General features: G+C 44.9%; 1 protein-coding gene across 7 annotated transcripts in view; it reads right to left on the bottom strand.

Moving 5' to 3' along the window:
• fhod3b (formin homology 2 domain containing 3b) overlaps positions 1 to 13,153 on the bottom strand; it is a 603,766-nt gene that overhangs the window by 52,504 nt on the left and 538,109 nt on the right. For all 7 annotated transcript variants that reach the window (XM_068055417.1, XM_068055443.1, XM_068055407.1 and 4 more), the window contains 3 exons: positions 8,176 to 8,334; positions 2,028 to 2,210; positions 385 to 504 (listed from right to left, as the gene is read on the bottom strand). In XM_068055417.1, coding sequence (XP_067911518.1) covers positions 385 to 504; positions 2,028 to 2,210; positions 8,176 to 8,334 — 462 coding nt within the window. The remainder of the gene's footprint in view (positions 1 to 384; positions 505 to 2,027; positions 2,211 to 8,175; positions 8,335 to 13,153) is intronic.

Raw genomic sequence — 13,153 nt, forward strand, 5'->3', positions numbered from 1 at the left:
GTGCAAGTCTAAAGTGGCGTTCATATGCTGTCGCAGCAAATTCAGGCCCAATACATTATATTTTAAGGGAAAACTGAATTAATATTTGAATCAGAGGAGGATTCAGATCTACAGGGAAAGGGGATGGCTGTGGAATTGTTCTAACAAAGATCCAGAACAGATATCATGGGTCAAATGGCCTTCTGTACTGTAAATATTTGTAGTTCCATGTGACAGAGAGGAAAATTACTTTGCATCAGTTTGATGGGAGTCAAAAATTATAATGGGATAGCTGGCATGGTGCACCTTAGTGAGAAATCAAAGCGCTCTTCCCAAGATTTGCAGCACTGATGTACATGCTATAAACATAACAACAAACTGGAGAAAGATGACACTCAAACTCACATTTGATGCATTTAGGAAGTTCCCTATAGCTAGTAACGTAGCCAGAATGTATCTTAAAGTTTTATTGTTCTCTAACTGGTCCATTCCTTCTTTCAAGTCCTGTAGAGGCTCTGCAACTTCCTGTAAGTAGAACATGAACATGCCACAACTCCAAGTTCACAAGCAGTTGATATATAGTACAACGTATCTAGGATCATCCAAATGAAGCCAATGCAACATTTACATATTGAAGTCTCAGAAGCTACATATCCAGTACAGGAAGCAGTCGGCTCTCTGTTTATTGAAAAAGGCAGATGGAAAAGGAATTAGTTGTGTAAATTCCTAGCTTGTATACCATAAACATTTTCCATAAAACTTTGCTGCATAAACATGGTACCTCATTAAATGACAGAACAAGTAAGCAATAATCCCAGTTGCAATTCCTTACAGTTTAGCTGCTGCACACAGTTTGTGGCATCAGCTGTTCAGTATTGAGCACTGGTAATTTTCAGGAAACTACATTTTTAACTGATATGGGGCCTTTCAGGACACAGATTTTCAACTACATTAAGCTGCATTACTGACATATTATAGAATGCTATACCTTAAAGAACAGCCATTCTCTCAGCAACCAATAAGCATGCAAGGGATTAAAGTAGACAAATCAAAATCATCCTTGCAATCATAGTTTTGCTCAAAATTCCACCTCTTGACACTTTCTCCATCACAGTTGTGCATAATTATGCTGCACTTAATTATCTATGGGAAATCCAATATCACTCTCATTAATACCCCTAAAATAAAAACAAAATACTGCAGATGTTGGAAATCTGAAATAAAAACTCAGCAGGTCTGGCACGACGTTGGGTCCATGACCTGGTTGGGGGGTGGGGGGGATGGGGGCCTGCCACGGAGGCCGACGCCGGGAGGGCCAGGATCGATCCTCTCAGTGGCAGCGAGGCTCTGTGGCGGCAACCCCCAGCCACTGGGCAACGGGGCCTCAATTTCAATATTTAAATCAATGACATGCATAAATTTAAATGAACTTACCAGCAATCTTCTGGGCCTGTCGCGATCCTCAGTGCGGTGCCCTTTAAAAATGGCACCAGTGCCTGCACACAGGCGAGTGACACCTTTGCCGGTGATGGACAGCCCACAGCCTCCATGTGATTGAGGGGAGTGGGCCACCCGGGCTATTTAAATGAATCGCCGCCTGGGAGATTGCAGCGGCTCCTCAGCATGCAGGCTGCCATTTTTTGAGCTCTTAAAATCCAGCCCAATGTTTCAGGTCTGTGACTTCTCATCTGAACTGACAAAGGCTTTGAAAAGGGCCAAAAGGTCTAAATGTAATAGGCTCAAAGTTTATCACATTTCTAACCTTTGCCAGTTCTGATGAAAGGTCACACCCCTGAAACATTAACTCTGTTTCTCTCTCCACAGATCCTGCCAGACCTGCTGAGTATTTCCAACACTTTCTGTTTTTATCTCATTAATATTCCTTACTGATAGCAACAAATCATAATTTCTGTTTTTACCCGTGGTATAAGCAGCAAAGACCTAACTTGAGCATTATTTATCCATCTGTTGGGGTGGACTTCATAAGGCCATGCTGTTAATAGGTGCTGCATACATAACAAATCATTTCGTTTCTATTTCGGAGTTACCTTCTCTACTGTTTCATAGTCTAGTTTGAAGGCCCAGAGCTGGAGTCTGGCTGAGAGTTCACAAATGGAAGACAAAGTTAGAAGAAACTGCTCTGCAGAACCCAAAGGAACGTCAGGATTCAGCAGCTGGGCCTCCTGGATCTTCTGCTTTTCTTCTTCACTGGGAATCATGGTCAGGATTTTCTAAAAATAAAATCAGATAATTGATATTCATCTGCAAGAATTGGAAATCTTTTTAATGGGCTTGTGCCCTTTACAATGGACAGTGATCCTTCCATGTATAACACTCCCCTAATTATACAGTTAACAAAGATGAGACACTTTTTCTGGTGCAACGTAGTGTTTTTGACAATGAAATATTTATACATCAAGTCTCCTGATGTACTGGAGAGGATCACAATTCTCCTATGTTGTTTAACCTTAGATGTTGACTTGTCTAACACACTCTGGCCAAAAGCTGGCACTGGTGATGTACAATCCTTTTGGATGATTTGTGAACACTTGTGAATATTTGAATATTGAATACCTCAAATTTTAGGATAAATATTGAAGGCAAATTCAGTAACAAAATAAGCTTAAAAAGTGAAAATCTCAATCTTGGCCTGCTTTGGACCTTTAGATTCTGCCTATTAAACATATACAGATGGAGAATTTAGCCTCTTGGTGTCCTTCTACAAATTTTTCTCAGGCATTTTGTAAGATGTAAGGAATACTGCTCCCATAGCAGATGTAATGTTTGGAGAAATCTTTTAAGCAGGATATTAGAGACATCGGGAATATTCAAAATATAACTAGATGCTGTAATGGGGCAAAAAATAATGGGCCAAATCATCGTTACATTTGTCAACTATGGCTCAGTGGTAGTATTATTGGAGTCAGAGGTCATGAGTTCAAATCACACTTCAGGGACTTTGAGCACATTTATCAGGATAATGCTCCAGTTCAGTGCTGAGAGAAGGATGAGATGTTAACTTGAGGCCCTGTCTGCCCTCAGGTTGACATAAAAAGATCTCATGGCATTATTTTGAACAAGCATGGGGGGATATTCCCCTGGTGTCCTGGCCAATACTTATCCTTCAATCATCACAAAAGAACGGATTATTTGGTCAATATCACATTGTTGTTTGTGGGAGCTTTCTGTGTGCAAATTGGCTGCCATGTTTCCTACATTACAACAGTGACGACACTTCTAAAGTACTTCATTGTTTGTAAAGCACATTGGGACCTCGTGAGGTCATGATAGGCACTATATAAATGCAAATCTTTATTTTTTGTGGCGTAGATGAGTAGTAGCTGGAAAGCACTGGCTGTATTTATCCTGCTATACTTGCTTTATTCTGTCCTAATTTCCTGGCAAACTTGTGAGGGGATTGGTGATGGGGGCTGGGCAGGGAGTGGGGGCGGGGGGGAGGGGGAATTAGAGATAGAGCAGATGAGTTTGAGCTCTCTAACACCTCTTGTGGGAATGATAAGCAGGAATTGCTGAAAATATGTCGCTCCTCATGCACCAACTCATTTCAGTCATCCACAACTCAGGCTGATGAACGCAAATTGTAATTCCAAACTAAATTACCAAACAACTTCCCTGCACCTCCTGCCCCACATCATTCCCCCCACCCCTCATCATGTCTATTTTACAGCCTCTGCCAATCAGCCACCATAGCTGCATCTCATTCCTGCCTAGATTTGAAATGATTGAATTTTAATGGTAGAGTTTCACAGTAATTTCTTCCAATCTGATTTCCATACTTTCTAATGGAGAGTTCACTGGAGAGGTTACACCTGAAACCCTATTCTCTCTCCACACAGATGCTGCCTGGCATTTTCTGTTTTTGGTTCAGATTTCTAGCATTTCAATTTTTTTGCTTTTTGTTCCACACTTCCTAAGTGTTTAGAGTTATCCAATGGTGTATAACAGGGGACAATTAGAGACAATTGTAATAATTTGACACCTCATAAGTCTGACCTCCCATGGATACTTGGCACAGTGGTTCAAATCCACTCACAGACGGGGAAAAGTACCCATTTTGTCCCTTTTGAAATGATGCAAATTTATTGGTGAAATTTCCAGCTGGCATGGACCATAGTACAAATCCCTATTGTGGCATGATTGGCAATTTACCCATCTCAGTTGGCAGATAGGGAATAAAGTCACATTGTTAAAATGATAAGTCTCGAGGCTACCGAAAAAGGCAGACGGGGCCTCGGTTCAACATCCCATCCTTCCCTCAGCACTGCACTGCAGCAGTTAACCTGATAAGTGTGCTTTTATCACTGACTTGAGGTTATTAGCATCAATTAATCAAATCAATAGAAAGATGAGGCAGGAGCCTGTTGATGAGATAGATTAGAGGATGGGACTGGAAGCAGACACCACTTTCCTCATTTGTGGTGCACAGACTTGGGGCAGAACATTTTTAAATGAGCTGTTTGTTTCTGGGACTCACAGTGACAGGCATTTATATGTTGGCCCCCAAACATTAATATACAAATAAAATGAAGTTTCATTTTTTCTCTGAGGGTTGAGTCTCTTCGGAACTCTCTTCTTCAAAAGGCAGTGGAAGCAGTTTTTAAATATTTTTAAAGCAGAGGTAGATAGATAGATTCTTGATAAGCAAGGGGGTGAAAGGTTGTCGGGGGTAGGTGGGAAAGTGGAGTTGAAGTTACAATCAGATCAGCCAAGAGCTTATTGAATGGCGGAGCAGGCTTGAGGGGCCAAGTGGCCTACACCTGCTCCTAATTTGTATGTTCATATACCCAAAAGAAAAATTCTGAGCTGAATCCAGCTGCTGTCTTACAAGATTTCCTTTATTCATACTGTCAGCAGCTGCTATTTGAGATGAGGTGCAAGTTCATACATGTGAATATATTAACTAGCTTAACTTGACGATGCTCCTCATTGTATTTACAGAATCGTGAAGGTCAGGAAATCAAATAGGAATTTGCATTGGAGTGGTGATGTATTGTGTTCACACTTAGAATTACAGTCAGCTCCAAAATGTCAACAAATACACCAAATCAGGCATCAAAAATCCTGCCCCCATAGAAAATAAATGTCATCGCTCAGCACTCAGATCTCCTCTCAGTAATTCTTAAATCACCACTGCTGCCAATTTGTGTACATCAATAAAAATGAACAAATACTGGATATACCTTCAGCATACATAGTGTTATCACCAGTAACCTGTCTCTAGATGCAGAAATCAACAAGCGCATGGGTAAGGCTTCCACTGCTATGTTCAGACTGGCCAAGAGAGTGTGGGAAAATGGCGCACTGACACGGAACACAAAAGTCCGAGTGTATCAGGCCTGTGTCCTCAGTACCTTGCTCTACGGCAGCGAGGCCTGGACAACGTATGCCAGCCAAGAGCGACGTCTCAATTCATTCCATCTTCGCTGCCTTCGGAGAATACTTGGCATCAGGTGGCAGGACTATATCTCCAACACAGAAGTCCTTGAAGCGGCCAACATCCCCAGCTTATACACACTACTGAGTCAGCGGCGCTTGAGATGGCTTGGCCATGTGAGCCGCATGGAAGATGGCAGGATCCCCAAAGACACATTGTACAGCGAGCTCGCCACTGGTATCAGACCCACCGGCCGTCCATGTCTCCGTTATAAAGACGTCTGCAAACGCGACATGAAATCGTGTGACATTGATCACAAGTCGTGGGAGTCAGTTGCCAGCATTCGCCAGAGCTGGCGGGCAGCCATAAAGACAGGGCTAAATTGTGGCGAGTCGAAGAGACTTAGTAGTTGGCAGGAAAAAAGACAGAGGCGCAAGGGGAGAGCCAACTGTGCAACAGCCCCAACAAACAAATTTCTCTGCAGCACCTGTGGAAGAGCCTGTCACTCCAGAATTGGCCTTTATAGCCACTCCAGGCGCTGCTTCACAAACCACTGACCACCTCCAGGCGCGTATCCATTGTCTCTCGAGATAAGGAGGCCCAAAAGAACATAGTGTTATGTTTAACTTATATGATTTGATGCTGATATTTGGTATTAGAGCAGGGAAAACATGCCATTTCCTATTATTGAGATTTATCTCCTAGATAAGCATCTGATAAAATACGATTTCTGTCTGTCCGCATTTTCTGATTGGTCAGTGAGTTGGATTGGTGGGTGGAGACTGGTGCATGTGCCTTGGTTACTGGCCCGCTGCTCTCTCTGTGGTGCACACGCCGCAGATACTGGCCCACAGCTCTTGCTGCTCCCTGACCTCACTTACTGGGCTGATACACCAAGGGGAAGGTTGAAGTAATGAACTTGAGGGGCATAAAAGGTATACAAAAGCAGAGGTGAGGGGAGCCCAGAATGCTACTCTAATGCTAGCCAGGTAGAAGATGAGGATGCAAATTTTGGCCTCAGTTACCAGGCTCTGGGCTCCAGTTCTCATTGCTCCCCAGCCCTGGTTACTGGCCCCCGCTGATCCCCAACCTTGGTTATTGGTTCCTGGGCCCCACCACTCCCCGGTCACCGTTACTGGCTTCTAGCCCCTGCCGTTCCCTGGCCTCCATTACTAGCCGCCTGGCCCCTGCCGCGCTTACTGGGTTCAGCTCCCAGCTCTCGCCACTCCCTCGACTGGATATTGGGCTTTTGATGATGATGAGGGGGGTGGGAAATAGCATGCTTGAGGTGGGGAGGAAGTGGAGGGAAGCATTGGGGGGGGGGAAAGGGGAGGGGAGAAGGCATGGCAGGAAGGTGGATGGCATGAGGAGGGCAGCAGGGGAGGAGGAGAGACTGCATAAGGGGAGGGGGGAAAGGGGAGATGGTATGCAGCAGGGGAAGGGTGTGAGGGGTACGGCATGGGGGAGAGACCATAGGAGCGGGGAGGGGGAGATGGCAAGGGGAGGGGTAGGGGGAGATGGGGGAAGGGCTTGAAGAGGGTGGCATGGGAAGGAGGGAGGGACATCATGGGAAGTGGGAATGGCAGGGCATGGGGGGGGATGAAGTGTAGAATGGGGATGGCATAGGAAAAAGGGGTGGGATGGGATGGGGATGATGTGAGAGGGATGAAAGGAATGGGGTGGGGTTAGCATGACAGGGAATGTATGGGATGGGGATTTAAATTAGTATTGTCGCAATAAAGATACTAATTACACCAAAAATGTTTTGCGGGTCTCTGCTAGTAATACAATGAAACAGACAGATTATTATGTCTACATGTACATCAATAGTAGGCATAGATGTACCTTCTATATTGCAAGAGAGATGGAGTATAAAAGTAGGGAAGTCTTGCTACAACTGTTCAGGGCGTCAGATACACTGTACCTAGAGTATTGTGTACAGTTTTAGTCTCCTTATTTAAGGAGGGATATATTTGCATTGGAAGCAGTTCAGAGAAGGTTCACTAGGTTAATTCCTGGGATGAAGGGGTTGTCTTATGAGGAAAGGTTGAGCAGGTTGGGTCTATAATCATTGGAGTTTAGAAGAGTGAGAGATGATCCTATTGAGACATATGATTCTGAGGGGTCTTGGCAGGGTAGATGCTGAGAGGATGTTTCCCCTTGTGAGGGAATCTAGAACTTGGGGACACATTTTCAAAATAAGATGGAGATGAGGTAGAATTTATTCTCTCAAAGGGTTGTTAGTCTTTGGAATTCTCTACTCTCGAGAGCAGTGGAGGCTGGGTCATTGAATATATTCAAGGTTGAGCTAGACAGAAGGGTTATGGAGGGCAGGTAGGAAAGTGAAGTTAAGGGCCACAATCAAGTCAGATAAGATCTTATTGAATGGCGGGACAGGTTCGAGGTGCCAAATGGCCTTCTCCTGACCCTATTTCTCATGTTCTTTCCTGTTACTCTGGGTCAAATAGATAAAAATTAACTCAATTCCCACAATTCCACTTGGAAGTCCACAGCTTTGGTTTTTGCCCCCAACAGCATGATTGAGATGTGGTAGATGTGCTGGAAATCAAGACCAGGTTTGTTGACTTACGCATAAGCTTAGATTTTAGGATTGACGATATTTTAACTGTGCTGCTATGCCATTTATTTTAAACACCAACTCTGGTATTATAGATAACACCAAGTGAGAAACATTACCAGATTGCCTCAACGTGAGGTTCATCTTGACTGATCCCAAACCCTTACACATTGCAATATTTTAACGTATAGATAGGTTGAGACAAATCAACAGGGTAGCTTACCTCTATACCTTCCTTGTTTAAGGCATATTCATCGAAGTTAAGAATTGCAGTCTTGATTGTTCTCGGAGGAGGTAATACGGTCAGTCCAATGTTAATGGCGTTGCTCCGCTTAGAGTCTAACACAATGACTTCCTGTCTCTTCCCATCTGCAGCTGTTTTCTGAGATAAGTACAGATACTGGAAGTTATATACCCATATGAAATTAGTCTGTGTGCGCAAAATAATCTATAAGTTCATAGAATGGTGCCCATATGTTTACAATACATCACAACAACATCCAGACTCCTACTGAGAAATACCAAAAGTGCAGAAAAATGCATCATTTTTTGAGCACACTGCCCACCCATATTCCTACTCTTTTGAAATAGAGAGAAAGCAGCTATAAGAACCACTTCAGCTAATCTACAGTATGTTTGCTACTGTGAACAAAAGATTGTCTGTGGAGGCCAGAGGACTGAAAATCCAAGGGGACCTGTTGGTCTCCCACGGTAACTCCAGATGAAGATCAGCAGAACCACCCCTCCCCAAAACAAAAGAGCAGAGACCTGTTTGTATGGGGCCTCAGTGATTTCCAGGAGTTGAATGACATTACACGTAACACGAATGATAACCTTTATACCCCACCTTCATCCCCCACTCCCTCCTTACATGGGGAACATTACTGTAGGGATTCAGAGTTGGGGCAGCAACTCCCTTTTCCGGCAGTTCCTGCTCACTTGGGATCTGGCATATGTCAAGAGGCCTAAGCGTTGAGAGTGAGTTGAGGAGTAATGGCCTCCAATGGGTAGAAGTGAACCTTCCCAGGCACTCCTGACCATGGAGCGACTTGGATCTACAAAGGGAACTTTTAAAAAGTGGGATTGGGGAGTGGGGGGGGGGGAAAACTAGGTTGGGGCTGGGGAAAGAGGGCAGGCACCTGATTTTTCTACTGCATAGGCAGGTATGTGCCAGAGATGGGCCTTTAGTGATGTTTTCACATGCCTATCCATGCAACTTACTTATTTACCCATCCAAACTCCGGAGATTGGGTGGGGTTGGGGGGGGGGGGGTGGTGGCGTGGGGTGCACAGTGCTTTAATCTTGGATAACTACAAGGAATTTCATATTTACACTCAAGCTAACCTTCTCACTTATATTCCCTTTCATGCACTAATGCATCATGAGCGAGAATTGAAAGAATCAGAGTTTCTGAATGGGTACGGCCACGTTGCATTTCTATTGCATGTGAAGAGGGTATTGGTTTGATTGCTGAAATCAAACTGTATGTCGAACATAATAAGACATAATGAGAACCCAAATGTTCAATCAACTGGTCACAATAAAACAAAAGTAAAAGGAGTCAGAATACCTTGACCACACTTCCTCACACCTGTGTCCTGTAAGGATTCTATTCCATTCTCCCAGTTTCTCAGACTGTCACATCTGTTCTGACAATGCAACTTTCCATACTAGCACTTCCAATGTATCTTCCTTCTTCCTCAACCAATTGATTCCCCCCACCATGGTTGACAGGGCAACCTATCTTGTCCATTCCGTTTCATGCACTTCTGCTCTCATCCCTTCCCCTTCCTTCCAGAACCATGATAGGATTCCCCTTGTCCCCACCTTCTGCCTCATCAGCCTCCATATTTAATGGTTTTCTTTTGCCATTTATGCCACTTCCAGCTTGATGCCACCACTAAAAACATCTTCCCTTCCCCTCCTCTTTCAGCATTGTGAAGGGACTGTTTCCTTCTCGACACCGTGGTGGTCCACTCCTCAATCACCCTCAACAGCCCATCCCCTTCTCATGGCACCTTTTCATGCATGCACAGGAGATACAACACTTGCCCTTTTACCTCCTCCCTTCTCACTGTCCAAGGTCCCAAGCATACCTTCCAAGTGAAACAGCAATTTACTTGTATTTATTTCAATTTAGTACACTGTACTCGCTGCGGTCTCCTCTACATTGGGGAAACCAAACGTAGATTGGTTGACAGCATTGTGGAACACCTCCATCCAGTCCACAAGTGTGGCTCACGTTTCCTGTCATTTTAATTCTCCACTTTGCATCTACGCAGACCTCTCTGTTCTCAGCACCGTGCAGTGTCCCAATGAAATACAATGTAAGTTCAAGGAACAGAATCTCGTCTTTTGACTAGGCACTTTACAAACTCGATGTTGAGTTCAACAATTTTAGATCATAATCTCTACTTCACGTTGTTTCCTTTCTCGTTGCTGCTTTTGTTTTTTCTTTTTCTTGTGTGTTCGGATGGGCAGCTGTTCATGATTCTGGCATTCACACCTCCTTGAGACACATCTTTTATTTCTTAACTTGTCCCATTACCACTCCATTTGGCCTTGCACAATCAACTTTTTTGTCATTTAATCTCTTCTGCCTTCGACCCGTCACAGACCTTCCCTTTTATTCTATTTACACCCTCTCCTCTTTCACTTGCTGCAAACCTATTACATCTCTAACTTTTCCCAGTCCTGAAATGTTAACTCTGTCTCTCTCTCCACAGATGCTCAGCAGGTCAAGCAGCATTTCCAGCATTTTCTGTTTTTATTTCAGAATAAAAATATATTATTTAAACCTTTGAGGACTATAATAGCATTTCAACATCAAACTGAAGACTGGTGTTTGAAGTTTGCTCAGCAAATTACAAAATGGTACAATGGTTCAAAATTTACATAGTTATTGCTGGGGAATTACAAAAAAAAAAATCACCTTTAAAAAGCTTTTTTTAAAAAAAAAGATATTTTCTTCATATGAGTTTTATATTTTTCACCCTCATCTTGTTTTGAGCTACCCATGCCACGCATCTTACTTCAAATGAGAGACAGCACAATACTACAGTCCCAAACCTTTACCAATGCTGTTGTGTAAACAGCCATTAGGAAGAACTTTGAGTGTGCCACGACATTGCTCCAATTTCACCTGCTTTCCTGTAGTAAAGTCTTTGGGTTCCACTGACAACCACCCCATGTTACTTTTATTTTACAAAGTATAACATGAAGGATGTGAGGAATGTTTGCATTGCACAGATGATGACACCTTCATGCAAATATTCTCATCCATTAATTATCATATCAATTCTTTTTTTCTTTTTTTTTTTCTTTTTGGGCCTCCTTATCTCGAGAGACAATGGATACGCGCCTGGAGGTGGTCAGTGGTTTGTGAAGCAGCGCCTGGAGTGGCTATAAAGGCCAATTCTGGAGTGACAGGCTCTTCCACAGGTGCTGCAGAGAAATTTGTTTGTTGGGGCTGTTGCACAGTTGGCTCTCCCCTTGCGCCTCTGTCTTTTTTCCTGCCAACTACTAAGTCTCTTCGACTCGCCACAATTTAGCCCTGTCTTTATGGCTGCCCGCCAGCTCTGGCGAATGCTGGCAACTGACTCCCACGACTTGTGATCAATGTCACACGATTTCATGTCGCGTTTGCAGACGTCTTTATAACGGAGACATGGACGGCCGGTGGGTCTGATACCAGTGGCGAGCTCGCTGTACAATGTGTCTTTGGGGATCGAGCCACTCGCGGGGAGGCGAGTCTCCTGAAGTGCTGCAATGTCCACATTGAGTCTACTGAGCTCGTTGTTAATGATGGCGGTCTTCCGAGAATCGTTGATTTGTGTAAGGTCTTCCGACAGGCCAGGACACATAGTTCTGACGTTCCAGCTTGCAAAGCGAAGGGCTGGTACCTTCTTTCCTTTTTTCATGTTGTTTGGTGCGGTGTATCAGTCCACCTTTCGGGCAATGACCCTGAGCTCCAAGCACCCATTGAAGCAGGCAGACTGTGGCGGGACAGAACCTTATTGACCGGGGGCTGCCCGGTTTGAGGCGGGCGGTAGCTGTCCAGTGAGGTGCAATGACCTCTCCCACCGACAAAGGCAACCCGTGGCGCCCAGTTTCTACGCCAATTTATCTGGACTTATAACCCGTAACTGCTGCCTTCCGTGTTGTTTCAGTCGCTGTGAGGCAACTATGGAGTGACCTCTCCATGGCGCATGCCTGGGCAAATTTATGGAGGTTGAGAGTTGCCCAGTCGTCAAAACCCCCCTCTCGGCCTTTCTGGTGGGGTCCAAAGGAGTGCAGGACACGACGTTTGGCACCAGTATGGCTGCAGGAACTGCTGGAAACATGCCAAAGGTGACACATGACCGCCTACGGGGTTCCGCTCCGGATTTTCTGTTAGGGTTTACTCCCTTAGCCTTGGTCTCTCCCGAGACGCCCACAAGGCAGTGGGGTTGTTGGGGCCCCTACACAGGTGTAGGATGGTGCCGGTGGGAGGAGGGGATGCAAGGGGGAGGGGTAGAGGGAGGGGGTGGGGGGGGGGTGCAGGGGAAGGGGGTGCGGGGTGAAGATGGTGCGGGGGGGGCGGGCTGGGACGGGGTTGTGAGGGGGTGAGCTGAGAGGGTGGAGCAGGGAAGGGGACGGGGGTGGGGGGGGGTGGAAGGGGGGTAAAGGGGGGGGGGGAGGGGGGGTGGAATCTGGTGCAGGTAATAAGCCATTTCCTCAGTGCCCACCATCGACGTCCGGAAAGCTCATCTACGTCCTTCGGGAGGTGAAGCATCATTTGGCAGACTTAGAGGTGGTTACATTTGCTAAGGGTTTTTTTTTTTGCAGTGGTTTAAATAAAGGCATGCAGCATTGCCGACAGTGCGCTGTCATATCAATTACATCCGTATATAGAACAGTACTCAAAATAAAACCTGGTTAGGCCACTATCAGCTGTGGCTCAGTTGGTAGCACTCTTGCTTCTGAGTTTGAAGGTTCTGGTTTCAACTCCCACTCCAGGACTCGAGCACAAAAATCACAGACACTCGAGTGCTGAACTGTCAGAGGTGCCGCCTTTCAAAAAGAAAAAATACTTGCATTTATATAGCGCCTTTCACAACCACTGGATATCTCAAAAGCACTTTACAGCCAAGGAATTACTTTTTGAAGTGTAGTCACTGTTGTAATGCAGGAAATGCATTAAACTGAAGCCCTGTTTGCCC

This window comes from Heterodontus francisci, chromosome 2 (assembly GCF_036365525.1).
Source record: "Heterodontus francisci isolate sHetFra1 chromosome 2, sHetFra1.hap1, whole genome shotgun sequence".
NCBI classification, from domain to species: domain Eukaryota; kingdom Metazoa; phylum Chordata; class Chondrichthyes; order Heterodontiformes; family Heterodontidae; genus Heterodontus; species Heterodontus francisci.